General features: G+C 49.9%; 1 protein-coding gene across 2 annotated transcripts in view; it reads right to left on the bottom strand.

Annotated features, from left to right (window-relative positions):
• Positions 1-935: 935 nt before the first annotated feature.
• HDAC4 (histone deacetylase 4) overlaps positions 936-19,473 on the bottom strand; it is a 213,280-nt gene continuing 194,742 nt past the window's right edge. The window contains exons 26-27 of one of the 2 annotated variants that reach the window (XM_069733292.1): positions 11,031-11,169; positions 936-3,695 (exon numbers count right to left, since the gene is read on the bottom strand). In XM_069733292.1, the coding sequence (XP_069589393.1) occupies positions 3,656-3,695; positions 11,031-11,169 (179 nt within the window). In that variant the 3' untranslated portion in view covers positions 936-3,655. The remainder of the gene's footprint in view (positions 3,696-11,030; positions 11,170-19,473) is intronic. The other variant, XM_069733293.1, reaches the window with a different exon arrangement.

Raw genomic sequence — 19,473 nt, 5'->3', positions numbered from 1 at the left:
TACAGGAGGAGTGCAGAGCACAGCGCCGGGGACAGACAGCGGTAGGTAAGTATGTACTGTTTGTTTTTTTACTTTTAGGATGGTAAACAGGGTAAACATCGGGTTACTAAGCGCGGCCCTGCGCTTAGTAACCCGATGTTTACCCTGGTTACCAGTGAAGACATCGCTGAATCGGCGTCACACACGCCGATTCAGCGATGTCAGCGGGACCTCAACGATCAAAAAATGGCCCAGGCCATTCCGACACGACCAGCGATCTCACAGCAGGGGCCTGATCGCTGGTACGTGTCACACATAGCGAGATCGCTACTGAGATCGCTGTTGCGTCACAAAACTTGTGACTCAGCAGCGATCTCGCTATGTGTGACGGGGCCTTTAATGATTACTTAAAGGGATTGTCCAGGATTAGAAAAAGGGTTATGTTTTTGTTGTTGCTTGTTTTCATTGTAAAGCAACAGTCACTCCTGTCCATGGGCTGTGTTTGGTATTATCGTTCATCTCTATTAACTTAAAATCAGCTGATCTGCAATACCAGAAATAGCCCATTGACAAGAGTGGCGCTGTCTCTTATTAAAAAAAAAAACAACAATTTTTTTCAATTACTGTGCAACCCCTTTTTTTCTTTAAATACAAAACTAAAAACACTATATAGCCTAACACAATACTCTGAGATTGATCCGGGTGAAATCATAAAACATGTGCCCTTCTTAATATTAGCCAAATAACCCCTCGTATTTTCTGCCCGTTCCTTCCCGCCTTGCACAGCATTGCGACCAACTGCACAACATAGGACTGAGCTGTGCTTGATTCATGCAACCTCAAAGTATATAGTAAAATCTAGAAAAATAGATTCATATATATATATATATATTTCTATATATAATTATCTTTATATATAATTTTTTTTTATTTTATTTTTTATTTTTTATTTTTTTATCTATAGGGAGGTCAATGCCCAGAAATAGGAGTGTGGCCCCTCCCTTGCACACACAAAATGATACATGTATAAAACATGGAATGAGTGGAAATGCAGCGCGTGCGGGGTATAAAAAAAAGAAGAAATAAAAACAAGGAATGAAATTCAAAGTAAAAAATAAAAATTAAAAAAAGGGGTAATGTTCTAAGAAAATTAGCCCCTACTGCACCCTCTGACAGGCCCACTTTTCACATGCCAACTGTTTGATACCCATTACAATAGGGGCCAAACACTTCGGGAAAGCGGTCCTCTGTCCGTGCTCTGAAAGATGCATTCAGGATGCGGAAAAAAAATAAAAGAAAAATTTGGAAAAAAATCCAGAAAATATCTGAGTCATAAAACCAAGTAGAAGGCTGTATATATGAGAATAAAAACAATTTTTTGAGTATGTGTATGAGGGTATAAAAATCAGAAATGGTAGATGGCTAAAAATGATTTGCAAATGTGTCGTTGTGTGTGAATGTTTGAATCGAGCGGCTGGATACATCTTCCAGAGCAGATCCAGTGTATACTCAGCCTAGTCGTACATGCCGTAAGACATCGGAAAGCATGCAGGTTATGTCAGGACCTTAAGATACAAGAAATTCAAGACATCTTCATCAGTACGGGTGACACCAAATAACAATACTTTGTTTTGTGTACGAAAAACAATAAAAATAATAATAATAATAATAATAAAAATAATAAAAAGGGTGCATGTAAAGCAGAGGAGGGGACTGCAAGTACCACACACAGTGTGACCAAGAAATAAAAGGACTGTTTGGTGCAGTGCGGTGCGGTTTTGTGCAGTCATAGGCTGTAGTGTAGTTTACAGAACGACCATGAAATTAATAATAAATACACACAGTAAGGGCACAATGTGAGGGTCCCGACACAAGAGGGGGGGCACTGGGAGGCCCCCTGGCTATCACTCCAGAACATATGTGCTGCCAGGACAGGAAACGACACATGTCAAGGTGCAGCCTGCAACACATTCCCCGGAGGACTATTCAAAACAGCCAAATCCCAGAAGAAGCTGCGGAGGAACACGGAAAACTGCTGCTGATCTGCAGCAAAATGCTGTTCCCCGACAGTGAGGAGGTTCGTCCCAGGAATCTGTTAGGCAATGGGTGCGAGTCACATGCTGCTGGAAATTCAGCCACAGCTCTCAGCATGGATAATAAGTGCTATATTGAGGTTATATCCAAAGGCTGAGAGCACCCTGCTCCCTCCATGCAATCCCAGGAGCAAGGCTCACGTACAGCACATAGTTGGTCTCCTTAAGGAAATTAAAGTCTTCGTAACAGCTCTCTGATCTGGTATAGTGAGGTAAGGCATCCCCCGCTTGAGGAACGTCCTCGTCAGACGTAACGGTCATCCTTTCTATGGCGTAGATAAAAGATGGATGTCGCCGCTGACGCCGTCCCCACACTTCAGATACATAAAGGAAGTCTTGGTGGGAAGATCAGAGGGAGTCGATTGTAATCTAAAATTATCCCCTGATAAAGAAAAAAATTAAAAAAATACTACGAGAAACATTCCTTACGCTAAAAAAAAAAAATGTAAGGGGAATAAAGCTTTGAAATAGTGCGAAAAAAATGAAATGAGAACTGGAAATGTACTGCTTGCCGGCTGCCATGGGTTTGCTCAAGGAATTTTACACAAAAAGTAAAAACAGAACAAAAGTTGCCATTAAAAAAAAAAAGGAATTGGCGCAGGCCGAGCATGCTATCTGCGCAGAGAGAGGCCGCATTCCTCCATCTCCACATGGTAAAATGCACCTAAAAAAAAATCAGCAACAGTTGCAATTAAAGTTTCTGCTTGCAGAGGCCACTTCACAGGTGGAGGCCGCAGTCCGGTCATCGCATGTATACCACATGCAACTCGAGAAATCAATAAGTACAAAATAACATAAAAAAAAAAAAGATGACCGCGGTTAGCCATCACCACCACGTCACAGCATCAGATCAACGAGAGGACGCAAGGGTTGGTGTAATGCGACGTCACATCTTCTGTTGGTTACGGATGTTGTATATTTTTAAGGCATGTCCTTCAAATCCTCACAAACAATAAAAGGAATAAAACCATTCAAATGGAAAAAAGAAAATGAGTTCCATCCAAGGACAAGGCACAATCCTTCCTCCCGCTTCTGTTCCAGAGTCAAAAGTCCCTCGCTGTGGTAACAGGCTCCGGAGGATCTCTCTGGTCCACTGCATATACGCCAATATGAAGAAAGAACGCTTGAAAAACAGGCCGGACCGAGTGGTTTACAGAAGCGTCCGTGCAGCGCGGTCACCGTTCCTTCAGCGCACACAGGATCCTTGTAAATCTGCTGCAGAATGTTAAAGCACCAAAACGGTTTGCGAGGACCCCTGAAGAGGTCACTCTATCCTTGTTTTTCTTTGAAATAGTATTTGTTTAAAAAAAAAAAAAATCATGAAGAAAATAAAAAAATTTTTGGCAAGAGCTGCCATTGGCTCCTGGAGGAGCAGTGCCTCCTCTATCCAGGAACGGCACAGTGCGGCTGTGCATTGTGCTGTGCGCTGCCGTTTGTGGTTCTGTGGATATGATGTACACAGAGTTCTTTACATCCATGTCGCTGCTCGTCTTCCTGCAGACAGAGCACAGGCGGAGAAATTGGAGGGGGCAACCCCCAACAAATGTACGGAATTACACAACGGACAATCACCAGTCACTTTGCTACAGCGGGGGTTCTTCATCCATCGGTTCCTCCTCAGTCCTAGGGGAGAGAAGGAAAAGCTCAGTAAAACGCTCCCAACAGATTGTCCAGGATAACGACCATTATAAAATACAACTAGTGATAAGCGAATGTGCTGGGATAAGGTGTTATCTGCCCATGCTTGGGTGCTAACCGAGTGCCTTCGGTGTGCTCGGAAAATATGTTCAAGTCCCCGCGGCTGCATGTCTCGCTGCTGTTAGACAACCGTAATACCTTCATGTGTTGCAACTGTCAAATAGCCATAAGACATGCAGCCGTGGGAACATATTATTCCAGAACGACTAAGACACTCGGTTAGCACACGAGCATGGGCAGATAACACCTTATCCCAGCACATTCACTCATCACTAAATACGACATATCTGCCCATCCACAGCCTGCATCCTGACATATGACAGAGGAAGATCTCGGGATGTTGCCCCTGAAAGATTAAAGGGGCAAGAAGTTTATTTCTTTTAAATATACAACCCAAAAATTGTAAAGGCCCATTTACACTTGTTGATTGTGACAGTTAAATAGGAACTTTTACCGAATTCTTCCTGTTGAAGTGGACACACAATGTATTAGTGGCTGCGGAAGGGAAGAAAGAGGGATTTTTTGGTACTTACCGTAAAATCTCCTTCATTGGGGGACACAGATAACCGTGGGTGTATGCTGCTAGGAGGCTGACACTATGCAAAAAGGAAAAAACAATAGCTCCTCCCCGGCAGTATACACCCACTGACAGGCACCAAGCACCTCAGTTGGTGAGAAAAGCAGTAGGAGAAACGACCAGAACTTAGAACACATAAGTACCAACTCAATCAGGGTGCTTAGGCCCAAACACGGTACAAGAAACGAACAAGCAGGGAAGGTGCTGTGTCCCCCAATGAAGGCTCCAAGAAAGAGATTTTACGGTAAGTACCAAAAAATCCCTCTTTCTTTATCGCTTCATTGGGGGACACATAACCGTGGGACATGCAAAAGCAGTCCCAGAAAAGGGTGGGTAGAAAACAACGAAGAGAAGGGTTCAGGTCGGCCGGTGTGCAACTGCCGCCTGCAGTACCTTCCTACCAAAACCTGCATCAGCCAAGGCCTGGGTATGAACCCAATAGAACCTCGTAAAAGTGTGCAAAGATGACCAGGTTGCGGCCCTGCAAACCTGCAAGGCAGAGGTCTGGTGATGAACAGCCCAAGAAGCTCCGACAGCTCTGGTGGAGTGGGCCCGCACCCCGGGAGGGGGGCCGTGTCTCATGAACACTGTAGGATTCAGTTATCGCTGAACGAATCCAGCAAGAAATCATGGACTTGGACACCTGAAGGCCTTTCCGACGACCCTCGGCAATGACAAACAGAATCGGATTGGCGAAAGTGGGAAGTTCTAGAAAGATAGATCCGAACGGCCCTGACCACGTCCAGTTTGTGAAGAGACTGCTCCAGAGGATTGAACCGGGGAAGGGCAAAATGAGGGAAGAATGATGCCCTCATTGATGTGGAAAGCAGATACCACCTTGGGAAGGAAAGAAAAGACAGGTCTGAGAACTACCCTGACCTAATGAAGAACCAGAAACGGGGAACGGCAGGATAAGGCTGCTAACTCGGAGACCCTCCTAATTGATGTGATAGCGATGAGGAAGGCCACTGTCCAAGAAAGAAGGGAAAAGGAAATGTCCTGAAGAGGTTCGAAGGTAGCGGGCACCGAGAACCAAATTGAGGTCTCAAGGTTCCAACGGAGACCGGAAAGGAGGAGCAAGATGCGCAACTCCCTGTAGAAAGGTCTTTACCTGAGAAATGGAAGACAAATCCCTTTGGAAAAGAATGGACAAAGCGGAGACTTGACCCTTTAGAGTACTGAGGGAAAGACCCGAGTCGAGACCAGACTGCAGGAAACCAAGAAACCAAGACCGGAAGGGAAAAGGACATCGGAAAGACATCGTTTGCTTCGCACCACCGGAAGAAATCCTTCCAGTACCTGTGGTAAATGCGAGAAGAAGCCGGCTTCCTGGCTCTGATCATGGTCTGTATGACCTGTTGAGAAAGACCGGACTTCCCTAGGACCGCGGCTTCAACGGCCATGCCGTTAAACTCAGAGACTGAGAACTCAGGAGGATGGCCATGGCCGCCGCCATGATCTTGGTGAAGCCCCTGGGGGCAGATGCCAGGCCGAATGGGAGGGCCGCGAATTGGTAGTGCTCTTCCTGGATTGCAAACCGAAGGTATCTCTGGTGCCGTACACAAATGGGAACATGAAGGTACGCATCCTGAATGTCCACTGAGCACAGAAACTCCCCGGGTTCCATAGTGGCTATCACTGACCGCAAGGATTCCATCCTGAAGTGGCGGAGTCGGACGTGGTGCTTCAGAAGATTGAGATGCAGAATTGGACGGAGGGAACCGTCCTTCTTCGGTACTACGAAGAGGTTCGCATAGAACCCCGAAAAACGCTCGTTTGATGGAACGGCTACACCAGCGGCAACGAGAGAAGACACGGCTTGAAGGAAACCGGGTAATTGGGACGGGTGTTTCGGTGGACGAGAGAGAAAGAAGTGACTTTCTGGGAGGGAAGAAAATTCGATCTTGTAGCCGGAGGTAACGATCTCCCTGACCCAGGCGTCGCTGACCACCGACAACCAGGCGTCCTTGAAAGAAAGAAGCCTGCCTTCCACCCTGGAAAGACTTCCATGTGGGAGCGTCACTTGGAACGAAATCTATCGGGACGGGAGCCAGAGGACCTTGAGGGTTGGCTCTTAGGTCTCCATCTGGGAGCTGGCTTGTAAGAGGGTCTCCTTCGTTCGCCTGAAGCGGAGGGACACTCCTGTTGAGAGGAGGAATCCGAAGCTGGAAATTGATGAAAATGTCTAAAGGGTCGAGGGCTCTTTCTGATGAAAAAATGCTAGGGTCTAGACTGACGGAGGGAAGTGCTTTTACCCCCGATGGTGTCAGAGATGATCTTGTCTAGCCGAGATCCAAAAAATATGGAGCCCTGGAAGGCTAAGTTGGTGAGGGACTTCTTGGAAGTAGTATCTGCGCTCCATGCTTTCAGCCAAAGGATGCGGCGTATAGCTACGATGTTGCTACTTGCCCTGGCGGAACAGGCTGCCACATTTAAGGAGGCAGCCAAAACGTATTTGCCGGTGTGGCCAATCTGGTCTGCCAGTTCTTGCGGAGAGGCAGAGTCCAAGATGCCTCGGCGAAGAATCTTGGCCCAGGCGGAAATGGCCTTTGCCACCCAAGTGGAGGGGAAATTGGGGCAGAGGGAAGCACCAGATGCCTCAAAAGCTGACTTGGCTAGAGTCTCAATTTGTCTGTCCATCGCGTCCTTAAGAGACGCCCCATCTGGTAATGACAGAACCGTCTTGGAGGAAAGACGGGAAACCGGCGGGTCCACCTTGGGAGATTCTGCCCACTTGGCGAGAAGGTCGGCACTAAAAGGGTATAAGACGTCTAAGTGTTTTCTTCCCAGAAAGCGCCTTTCGGGATGCTCCCAGTGTTTAGACAGGGTAGACTCAAACTCCTCAGGGTTGGGGAAGGAGAGAGAAGGACGCTTTACCCGTTTAAAAGAGACGGAAGGATCCTGGGAAGGAGCTTCGTCCTGCTTAAGTTTGAGGGTTTGAGAGATAGCCGAGATGAGACTATCAGCGATTGCCTGCATACTAGAAGTCTGGTCTGAATCGGAGTCAGACCCGGACTGGGAATCTACATCCGACCCAAGGTCCTCCTCCGAAGAGGGGAATTGGGATGAGGAGAGCAGCTTGGGTGCTGCTGTGGGACCCGGAGAGCTGGAAGAGGAGCCAGACAGAGTCCTCTTTCTAGAACGGCCGGCTGGTCTGTCCTTCTGAGGGTCGATATCAGGTACGTGCGAAACGCCATGAGAGACGTTCGGCGCACTGGTGGCTGTAGATAGCAGTGGAAGTAGTTCAAGCACCTGGACCAGAGACTGAGATATCTTAGTCAGGTCAGAGACTGACTGGCACATGGAAACGGCCCACTCTGGGGGAGGGGTAGTGCGCTCGACCCATGAGTCGGAGGTTTTCTGAGGGGCAGACATGGTAGGAGGACTGCAGGACTGGCAGAAAGGCAACAACTGGCCTGCTGACCACTTTTTCTTGCAGCGTGCGCAAGCGTAATGAATTATGGTGGGCTTAGAAATAGAAGCCCTGATAGAGTTGGACATATGTAGGCTGGTGCGCTATAATAAGAATAGGCTTGGGGGCTCTGCCGCAGTATATGTCAAGTACTGCAGGGAGGAACTAGTAGGATATAAAAGGCAAAAGCCTACCGTACAGAAAAAAAAGGCTGCAGATGGACATTATCTGTGTCCCCCGAGCAGCGGGTCGTCCAGAGAAGGAAGCCGAATCCAAGATGGAGGAGAAGAGGGGGCCTCGTGATGAATGGGAGTGGCTAAATGTATAGCCAATGAAAGAAGACAGAGTCCCTGGATTGGGTCGGCGGCAGAAAGGGGTGTGCCCTACGATACGTGCGACCTGTGAATGGATAGACAGGGCGCCAAGAGAAAAACGCGGGCAAAAAGGGGCATGGCCGACCGACCCAAATGCCGTGAGAAAGTGAAAGTAAAAATGCTGTGCGGCGCGGTAATAGGACGCGCCCGATAATAAAGCGGGATGGTGCACGAGCGCAAGAGAAGACGAGGCCCACGGGGTCTACAGGGACAGGGGCGAAAAATGCTGCAGGGTTTGGGGGGGAGGAGCCGGCAGAATGTGGCGCGCGACTCAAAACAAAATGCCCCCGGAGAAGATCATCTTTACCTTGCTTGTCCGGTCCGCATATAGGGTGAGGGTCGTCCAGGGGCCCAAGGGGAGGGAGGAACGCTGGAACGAAGATCCCTCTTCCAGGAGGCGGCATCAACCCCCTTAGGAAAGGGGGGAAGTCACCGCCTCCCTCTCAGCCCTCTCCGAGGAGAGGGGTGAGGAGGAAATTTGGCAAGGACCAGCCACCGAATAAGTCCTGAAGCACATATGAAGGTGTGAGGGTAAAATGTCCTGCCAGCGGGCCTGAGTGTTGCGATGTGGGTGACACCACATTGCTCGCTCAGCCACTAATAATGGGAAGGCAGAGTGAAGTAACACCCTGATTCCCTAACGCTGTATCTGAAAGACAAAAGTAGAGAATTCGTAAAACACAACAAAACCTGTAAGGAATAAACGATTAGCTGCGGATCTGGCTAGATCCAGGTCCGCCTCCTACAGACACTAAGCACAAACTGGGGTGCTTGGTGCCTGTCAGTGGGTGTATACTGCCGGGGAGGAACTATTGTTTTTTCCTTTTTGCATAGTGTCAGCCTCCTAGCAGCAGCAGCATACACCCACGGTTATCTGTGTCCCCCAATGAAGCGATAAAGAAATTTTTTTTTTTTTGCCTCCAGCACAGCCAAAATAGGTGAGTGCAATCCCTGACATTATCCCACACTATTGTCCTGCACTTGAAGCACTTTCCTTATTTATTTACAATGGCAGATAACACAAGATTCACTAATCACAACAGGTGATTTCACACCTGGCCCTGCTCCCCCTCTGATCACAGTTACCCTTGCACACACTCATTAGATGCTTTTGAGTAGGACTATTGCTGCTAATTATTAGGTTCTGTAGAAGGACGTAGATCTGGGGATTTATTATGATGGAATATAGGCTGAACTGGATGTTACTAATCTACGTATGAATGTTGTTAAAGATCATGAAGTATGAGTCTATAAGGGTTTATAAGAGTCCCAGTAGTCAGTGTAAAAACTGCAAGGCTGATATGAAAGAAAAAAATAAAACATCACCGAAATATAAAATCGTTCAACAAACTAGCATTTTGCTCCTTCTTTGGAAGATTAGGCAACTTTGCATTTTATTCATGTATCCAAAGATTCGGACCTGACCCAGTCGCTCCTCTTCTGGTGAAGTTGTAAATCACATGCAGTACATCCAGCACAAAATCTTGACTGGAGAAAATTTCCTCCCTCAATTTTTGCAATGCCAGCACGGAGAATTTATTTTTAGCTATGAGCCTAAAAACTAAGTTCTGGATAAACCCTCTAAAGACCTCATTTTCCCTGTTTAATTTGAGGGACCATTGAGTAGAGACCCCAACTTCAGTCCGAATGTATGGGCTATAAAGCCATTTGCACAGGGAATTTTAGCTAAAATATGGACACCCAATCATGATATCTAGTGTCAGGAACCTATCAGGGGATTAAACCTAGCTCCAGTAAAAAATAAAGGTTTCATAGTGTTCCTAGATCCTTATGAAAGGTTCCTTCCAAAACTCAAAATATTTGTGCTGAAGACGTCTCCTTCCTCCTAATTCACAGGAAGTTATCAATGTCCTCCATGATATAGTGCAGATGTAGTGGAGCTGCAGTCTGGTATCCACCTCTACTCACTGCAATGACTTCCTGAAAGAGGCTGCTGTAAGCACAGGAGCTTACGAACTAGAAAGTCCTGTCTACAGGACCTGTCTCCGGTCCACAGGACCTGTCTCCTGTCCACAGGACCTGTCTCCTGTCCACAGGACCTGTCTCCTGTCCACAGGACCTGTCTCCTGTCCACAGGACCTGTCTCCTGTCCACAGGACCTGTCTCCTGTCCACAGGACCTGTCTCCTGTCCACAGGACCTGTCTCCTGTCCACAGGACCTGTCTCCTGTCCACAGGACCTGTCTCCTGTCCACAGGACCTGTCTCCTGTCCACAGGACCTGTCTCCTGTCCACAGGACCTGTCTCCTGTCCACAGGACCTGTCTCCTGTCCACAGGACCTGTCTCCTGTCCACAGGACCTGTCTCCTGTCCACAGGACCTGTCTCCTGTCCACAGGACCTGTCTCCTGTCCACAGGACCTGTCTCCTGTCCACAGGACCTGTCTCCTGTCCACAGGACCTGTCTCCTGTCCACAGGACCTGTCTCCTGTCCACAGGACCTGTCTCCTGTCCACAGGACCTGTCTCCTGTCCACAGGACCTGTCTCCTGTCCACAGGACCTGTCTCCTGTCCACAGGACCTGTCTCCTGTCCACAGGACCTGTCTCCTGTCTACAGGACCTGTCTCCTGTCTACAGGACCTGTCTCCTGTCTACAGGACCTGTCTCCTGTCTACAGAGTCTACAGACTAGGTTTGGGGAAGCTTTTCAAGTGATCACTGGAGGAACGCATTATTGTTTATTGGTGCACTTACCTATTAAGAAACCGCAGTATTAGTCTCTATAATGGCTGTGATAACTCGCTGACATTTGTGGCTCAACGTTCTTTAATGTCAGACAGCAATTATGACAAGACTCGCACAATTCAGTGAATCATTTGTGTGTAACCGTTTGTAAAAACACAGGTTTCTAATACACACAAACTATAGCAATGCTCACCTTCGCTCTGGACGGACGCCCACAGACAGGGACGCCATTGCTGTCACGGTCTCTGCTTCCTCGCTTTCACATTTCTGAGCCTCAACAAGTGAATAGGAGATGGTTGAAGAAAGCTGATGCAAACAAGGCCAGTATCCACCTTCACAAAAGGACAATATGTATCAGTGCAAGTATAAGGGGAACATAGAATCAGGACTTTAATAATCTGGTTCTATTCAGAGATCACCTGAAAAAGTATTTAACCCTGCGTCAGGCGCAATAAGGCTGAGAGGCACAGCTCACACATATTTGTTTCCCCTTCCTATCCAAAGTGGCAGGGGATTCCTCCCAGTACCTTCCTATATTTAGGTGCTGCTTAAAACCCCCCAACTCCATTTTACCACCATCCTTGTGGAAAGCAGGTGTGACCTCTGTGGCCTCTCAGGCTCCTTGCGCCTCAAGGTTTTCACTTTTGAAGGGTCATAAAACTGAGGTTTTTTTTTAATCACAATTACTTATTTTGCTTGTTTTATGAATGAATAAAGCAAAGTTTGTGGATATTGTGGCTTTCTTACAAATAAGAGGGTATTTTTTTTTTAAATGGCCTCTCAGTTGTCAAATTTGGGCACTTTATGTTTTATTACATTTATGGTGATTATTTTTTTTTTTTCATCTGATATTGTGTACTCTCTTTTAATACATCCCTATGAAGGTCACTCATTACTTTAAGGCTATGTGCACACATTGCGGATTAGGCTTAGGTATTTCTGGTGCGGATTCTGCCTCTCCTGGCAGAAAACGCACCTGCGGATTTGTCGCGTTTTTTGTGCGGTTCCGCAGCGTTTTGTGTGTTTTTGCTGCGGTTTTCACCCCTGCGGTTTTCTATAATGGAATGGGTACAAAAACGCTGCAGATTCACAAAAACAGGATTTTTGGTTGCTTACCGTAAAATCTGTTTCTTGAAGCCTCCATTGGGGGACACAGGAACCATGGGTGTATGCTGCTGCCACTAGGAGGCTGATACTATGCAAATAAAAAAGTTAGCTCCTCCTCTGCAGTGTACACCCCACCGACTGGCATTAAACTCTTCAGTTAGTGAGAAAGCAGTAGGAGAAAGAACAAGGTTGAAAAACCATAACCACAAACTTGAGAACTGTAAACGTGAGGTCAGAAAACATATAACAAAAAACATTGGGAGGGAGCTGTGTCCCCCAATGGAGGCTTCAAGAAACAGATTTTACGGTAAGCAACCAAAAATCCTGTTTTCTTTATCGCCTCTCATTGGGGGACACAGGAACCATGGGACGTCCCAAAGCAGTCCCAAGGGCGGGAAAAACAGACTTCCATCAGGTCAGAGGACTCACCACTGCCGCCTGCAGGATCCTTCTGCCTAGGCTGGCGTCCGCCGATGCGTAGGTATGGACCTTGTAAAATTTGGCGAACGTGTGGATGGAAGACCAAGTTGCCGCTTTGCACAGCTGTAGGGCGGAAGCCCTGTGGTGCAGGAGGCGCCGACTGCCCGGGTAGAGTGAGCCTTAATCCCAGGAGGGGGCACTCTGTTCTTGACCCGGTAAGCCTCCAAGATTGCCATTCTGATCCATCGAGCAATAGTCGCTTTAGAAGCCGGCTGGCCTCTGCGCGTGCCATCAGGAATGACGAAAAAGGAATCCGTCTTCCAGAAAGTGGACGTTCTGTCCAGATAGATCCTCACAGCCCTGACAAGATCCAGCTTGTTCAATGATCGCTCCAGAGGATGAGTCGGAGCTGGACAAAAGGAAGGTAGAACGATGTCCTCGTTGAGGTGGAAGGTGGAAACCACCTTAGGAAGAAAAGAAGGTGGGGGCCGGAAGACCACCTTGTCCTGGTGAATGACCAAAAACGGAGGACGGCAAGACAGGGCCGTCAGCTCGGAAACGCGGCGAATGGACGTGATGGCCACAAGAAAGGCTACCTTCCATGATAAAGCTGATAGAGGAATCTCCCTAAGAGGTTCAAAGGGAGAAACCTTCAGAACGTCCAGTACCAGGTTTAGGTCCCATGCCTCCACAGGGGCCCTGTACGGTGGGACGGCGTGGGCTACCCCCTGAAAGAAGGTCTTAACCTGTGGCCGAGAGGCCAAGGTCTTCTGAAAGAGGATGGAAAGCGCAGAGACCTGACCCTTCAGGGAACTAAGAGCCAGGCCCGAATCCAGTCCTGCCTGAAGGAAGGCCAAAAGAGAAGGCAGGGAAAAAACCATAGGCGGAACGCGGTTGGACTCGCACCACTTGAAGTAGGCCTTCCAGGTGCGGTAGTAGATCCTGGAAGACGAAGGCTTCCGAGCCTGAATCATGGTGTGAATCACCCGGTCCGAAAGGCCGGACGCTCTCAGAACCGCGGTCTCAACAGCCACGCCGTTAAACTGAGCGACCGAGAATTCGGGTGGCAGATCGGACCCTGGGACAGCAGATCGGGCCTGTCTGGAAGGCGCCAGGGAGCGTCCGCGAGAAGGTTGATGAGCTCCGCGAACCAAGCTCTCCTGGGCCAATCCGGGGCGATCAGGATGACCGGCACCCCTTCCGCTTTGATCTTCTTCAACAGTTTGGGAAGTAATGGAAGGGGTGGGAACAGGTAGGGCAGCTCGAACTGTGACCAAGGAATGGCCAGAGCATCGACGCCCACTGCGAGAGGATCGCGGGACCTGGAGACGAACTGCGGAACCTTCCTGTTGACTCGGGACGCCGTGAGATCCACATCCGGAGTTCCCCATCGAAGACAAATCTGATGGAAGACCTCCGGATGCAAGGACCATTCCCCTGCCGCAAGGCCCTCGCGGCTGAGGAAGTCGGCGGCCCAGTTTTCCACGCCGGGGATATGCACCGCGGATATCACCGGAACCGTTGCCTCTGCCCAAAGGAGGATCTTGGATACCTCGGTAAGGGCCAAGGAGCTCCGAGTCCCCCCCTGATGGTTGACATATGCCACAGCTGTGGCGTTGTCTGTCTGGATCCGGACTGGAAGGCCCCTGAGGATCCTTTCCCAGTGGCGGAGGGACAGGAAGATGGCCCGAATTTCGAGGACGTCGATCGGCAGAGATGACTCCCGCAGCGACCAGCGGCCCTGGACCGTCAGGTGGCGAAAAACCGCACCCCAGCCGAGCAGGCTGGCGTCCGTTGTCACCACCTGCCAGTGAACCGGAAGGAAGGACCTGCCCTGGGAGATGAGAGGTGACGTCAGCCACCAGTTGAGAGACCGCCTGACCCGAAAGGAGAGTTTGATCGGTCGATCCAGGGAGAAGACCGACCTGTCCCACTGAGACAGAATGGCTTGCTGAAGGGGTCGCGAGTGGAATTGGGCGAAGGGAATCGCTTCCAATGTAGCTACCATCCTCCCCAGAACCTTCATGGCCGAACGGAGGGAGGGAGGTCGAGGACCCTGGAGCAAGCGTATGTCCCGACAGAGAGAGGATCTCTTGTCTGTGGGAAGGAAGACTCTGCTCTGACGAGTATCGAAAAGCATGCCCAGAAAGATGATGCGCTGAGAAGGAATAAGGCAGGACTTCTTCCGGTTTACCAGCCACCCGAAACGGGCTAAGGTGTCGAGAACAATGGACAGGCTTTCGTGGGCCTGAGCGAAGGACGGAGCCTTGATGAGGATGTCGTCGAGATATGGAAATAGGACCAAGCCTCTGACTCTCAAGATAGCCATCAGTGCCGCCATGATCTTTGTGAACACTCTTGGCGCGGTTGCAAGACCGAACGGCAGAGCGACGAACTGAAAATGATCTCGTTGCACTGCGAAGCGCAGGAAACGGTGATGTCCGGGAAATATCGGGACATGGAGGTAGGCGTCCTGGATATCTATTGAGCATAGAAACTCCTGAGCCTCCATGGAAGCAATTACTGAACGAAGGGATTCCATCCTGAAGTGTCTCAGGCGAACTCTCCTGTTCAGCAATTTGAGGTCCAGAATGGGGCGAACTTTGCCGTCTTTTTTCGGTACCACAAAAAGATTCGAGTAGAAACCCGTGAAGCGTTCTTTTTCTGGGACGGGAACGATTACCCCGGATTTGAGCAGAGAAGCGATGGCTGAGAAGAAGCCCGGAACTAGAGCGGGGTCTCTTGGAGGACGGGATTGGAAGAAACGATCCCGAGGTCGGGAAGCGAATTCTATTTTGTATCTCGAGGATACAACTTCCCTGACCCATGCATCCTCTACTGCGGAAATCCAGACGTCCCTGAAAAGGAGAAGACGGCCACCCAATCTGGGAGTTGGGCTGGAGTCTTGCAGAGAGTCATGCCGAGGTGGATCTTCCAGTCCTGGGCCTGGAGGATCTACCCTGGGAGAAACGAGGACGCCAGGACGGAGTGGGCCTAAAGGACACCGCCTTCTTCTCTTGACGTGCCTGTGGCCTCTGTTGCTGCTGGGAAAAGGAGTTTGACGCAGCGAAGTGACGAAAAGGCCGAAAAGAACGAAACTGTCGTCTAGGAGGAGGGCGACGAGGCTTGGCCTGGGGGAGAAGAGAACTTGTACCCCCGGTGGCGTCCTTAATTATTTGGTCCAGCTGGGAACCAAAGAGGCGAGAGCCCTGGAAGGGCAGACTAGTGAGGGACTTTTTGGATGACAAGTCCGCCTGCCAGGCCTTGAGCCAAACGGTCCGGCGGATGGCAACGGCATTGCTGGAAGCTTGAGCCGCACAAGACGCGACATCCAGGGAGGCGGAAACCAGGTATTCACCAGCGTGGGAAATCTGGTTGGCAAGTTCCGCTAATTGCGCGGGAGGCGCCCCATCCAGGATACCTCGCCGAAGATCCTTGGCCCATTTTGAGATGGATTTTGAAGCCCAAGTGGACGCAAAAGCTGGACATAGAGCCGCTGAAGCCGCTTCAAAAGCAGATTTCGCGAAGGATTCTATAACTCTATCGTTAGAATCCTTCAGAGATGCTCCGCCGGACAGAGGAAGCACCGTGTTGGTGGACAGCCTGGAAACAGGGGGGTCCACCGAGGGAGAGGCCGTCCAATTGGCGGTAAGTTCTGGAGGAAAAGGATATAACACACCCAGGCGTTTTCCCCTCTGAAAACGCCTAGTGGGGTTCTCTCTCTCTCTGGACACGATCTCCTCGAATTCAGGATGAGGAGCGAAAAATTTTGAAGGTGGTTTGGCCCGTCTAAACGAAACCGCCTGATCTGCGGGTTCCGTAGAGGGATCCTTGATGCCACATGTTTGGTTTATTGCCCCAATGAGGTTCTGGACTGTCTCACTCATGGTGGCGATTTGGTTAGGATCCAGCTCCGAAGTATCCTCCGAAGGCGCATCAGATAATGCCTCGCCTGACTCAGGGGAGGAGGATCGGTGGGACACCAACCGCGGGGGAGGGCCGAGCGGCGAGATGGAGCGCGAAGAGGACTCAGACCGACGTTCCTGTCTGGACCTTTTGTGGCTTATCAAGGAGAGCTCTGGCGGCGGTACCTGTGACCCGCTGGCTACGGCCGGGGTCTGCAGGGGTAACCGATCCAGCGCGGACACCAGGGTTTGAGATACCCGTGTTAAATCGGCCACCGATTGTGACAGAGAGGCGGCCCATCCTGGGATGGGGGGATCACTCTCGGGCGGAACAGCCGGGGGATCCTGGGCGGTGGGAACAATCGGGTTGCTGCAGGACTGACACAGCGGGGAGGACTGACCTGAGGGAAGTTTGCTGTTACAGGACGAACAAGCAAAGTACGTGACTAAGGCAGAAGAAGAAGTAGGGGGGCGAGAGCGGCCCCCTTTAGAGGAAGACATTTTGAGAGGTCCTCTGAAGATGCCAGTGGGTTAGGGGACAGTGGGGCAGAGGGGGGTGTCAGTCTGCAGTGCAGCTACTCACGGACCCGTCCTGGAAGATGTCCCACTTGCCGGAGGAGAACTCCTGCCCTGAGGTGCTGGATTCTGTGCAGATTTTGTGCCCACGGAGGATGCAGTGGCGAAGGTGTGGGGCGCGCTGCGTGAGCTCCTGCAGCTAAGAAGCGGTGAGCACACACAGACTCTGTCCCTGGAGGAAGGGGGCGGAGCCAGACAGGGGGGCGCCGATGAGCAGGCACAGTATGTCGGGCGGGAAAAAGCCCGCCCGATGAAGAAGGAAGTGGGCGGAGCGCGGCACCGGAAGTAGGCCCCGGAAAAGCCGGGGCCTAAATTAGAAGCCGGTGCCCGCTGAGAAGAACCCCCGCGGCGCAGACACTGCCCGGCAGAGCGACGAAGACACTGCCCGGCAGAGCGGCGCTGAAGCCGCCGCATGAAAGAAAGAGAGCGCTGCCGCCGGAGAAGAGTCGCCGGAGTAGGCCCCGGAAAAGCCGGGGCCTAAATTTGGAGCCAGTGACCGGAGGGAAGAGCCCCGCGGCGCAGACGCTGACCGGCAGAGCGGCGCGGCAGCCGCCGCATATAAGGGAGGGAGCGCTGCCGCCAGAGAAGAATCGGCGGAATAGGCCCCAGCTGGCTGTGGAGGTGAGCGCCGCCGGAGAGGCCGCCGCATAGAACGCTGAGGGGGGAACGCTGAGGGCAGCTGGTACGCCGCAAGTAGGCCCCGGGAAAGGCCGGGGCCTAAATTAGGAGCCAGCGACCGCTGAAGGAAAAACTGCAGGCAGGAGTGTGCCGTAAGCAGGCCCCGTGAAATGCTTACCTAGTAAAATCCCCCGTCGTCTGCTACTAACCTTGAGAAGGTATCAGACGTCCATAGGAGCTGCTGATGGACGTCCTCGTCTCCTCCGACCGACAGGCTCTGGTGGGCGAGTGGGTGGGGGACGGGCCAGGACCGGACTTCTGAGCACGCTTGTGTGCCAGGCTCTTGGTCCTGCTGAGGGATCTATGAGGATACGGGGTGGCAGTACACGCCGTACTCATAGTCCGCTTGAGGGACTACAGGTGTGACTGTTCACCCTGTATCCCATCCGGAAAAAACCTGAAAAGAAACGACGCACATTGAGGTAGATAAGGGTCTAAAGAAAGACCCGTGTCCACCTCCTACTGACACTAAGCTAAAAACTGAAGAGTTTAATGCCAGTCGGTGGGGTGTACACTGCAGAGGAGGAGCTAACTTTTTTATTTGCATAGTGTCAGCCTCCTAGTGGCAGCAGCATACACCCATGGTTCCTGTGTCCCCCAATGAGAGGCGATAAAGAAATAGAGGTGACATGCTACTTCTTTTAAACCGCAGCGTTTCCGCAGCGGATTTTCCGCAAAGTGTGCACAACATTTTTTTTCTTCTCATTGATTTACTGTAAATCAATTGCTGATCAGCAGCGTTTTTGCACCTCAAAAAACACTGCGGATTCGCAGAGAATCCACAACGTGTGCACATAGCCTTAGGCTATGTGCACACGTTGCGGATTCTCTGCGGATCCGCAGCGTTATTTGCAGTGCAGAAACGCTGCAAATCCACAATTGATTTACAGTACAATGTAAATCAATGAAAAAAAAATGCTGTGCACACTTTGCGGAAAATCCGCTGCGGAAACGCTGCGGTTTAAAAGTAGCGTGTCATCTCTTTTTTGTGAATCTGCAGCGTTTTTGTACCCATTCAATTAAAGAAAACCGCAGGGGTAAAAAACGCAGCAAATCCGCAAGAAAACAGCAGCAAAAACGCACAAAAAACGCGACAAATCCGCAGGTGCGTTTTCTGCCAGGAGAGGCAGAATCCGCACAAGAAGTTCCTAAGGCTAATCCGCAACGTGTGCACATAGCCTTAGAGCCCAGACATTGAGAGAATTAGATATTATAGGCAGTTTTCTAACCTGTGCCTGTCCTAGGGAGTGTCAGAGATGCACCTGACCCTGGTGCAGCAAGGTTTATACAAGAGAAAGATAGGATCAGCACCTACATCTCCATGGCTTTTGCTTTTTTTTATCATTTTGAAAGTGATATTCTGGGGATACACCTAAATCACTAGTATGTGACCACTGACACATGCCTGCAGGCTGCTCATAAAGTAGATCCTATTGGACTGACAGATGGCAGAGCTCGGCTATATCCAGCAGTTACATGGAGATGAAGAGTGTAGCAGCGCACATATACGACCATAGCTCCATTCAAAAAAGGGGATAGATTACAGTGGGGGACAAAATATTTAGTCAGCCACCAATTGTGCAAGTTCTCCCACTTAAAAAGATGAGAGGCGCCTGCAATTGACATCACAGGTAGACCACAACTATGAGAGTCAAAATGAGAAAACAAATCCAGAAAATCACCTTGTCTGATTAAGCAAGATTTATTTTGCAAAATATGGGGGAAAATAAGTATTTGATCACCTAAAAACATGCAAGATTTCTGGCTCTCGCAGACCTGTAAATTCTTATTTAAGAGGCTCCTCTGTCCTCCACTTATTACCAGTAGTAATGGCACCTGTTTGAACTTGTATAAATTAGGAAATGTGTAATCAGAAAATGACCTACTGTCCTTTCTGGCCACTAAGCCTAATACTATATTCATCGTTGTTTTTTTTTTTGTTTTTTTTTG

This window comes from Ranitomeya imitator, chromosome 7 (genome assembly GCF_032444005.1).
Source record: "Ranitomeya imitator isolate aRanImi1 chromosome 7, aRanImi1.pri, whole genome shotgun sequence".
Lineage (NCBI taxonomy): Eukaryota > Metazoa > Chordata > Amphibia > Anura > Dendrobatidae > Ranitomeya > Ranitomeya imitator.
This window is presented reverse-complemented; position numbering and strand designations above follow the sequence as displayed.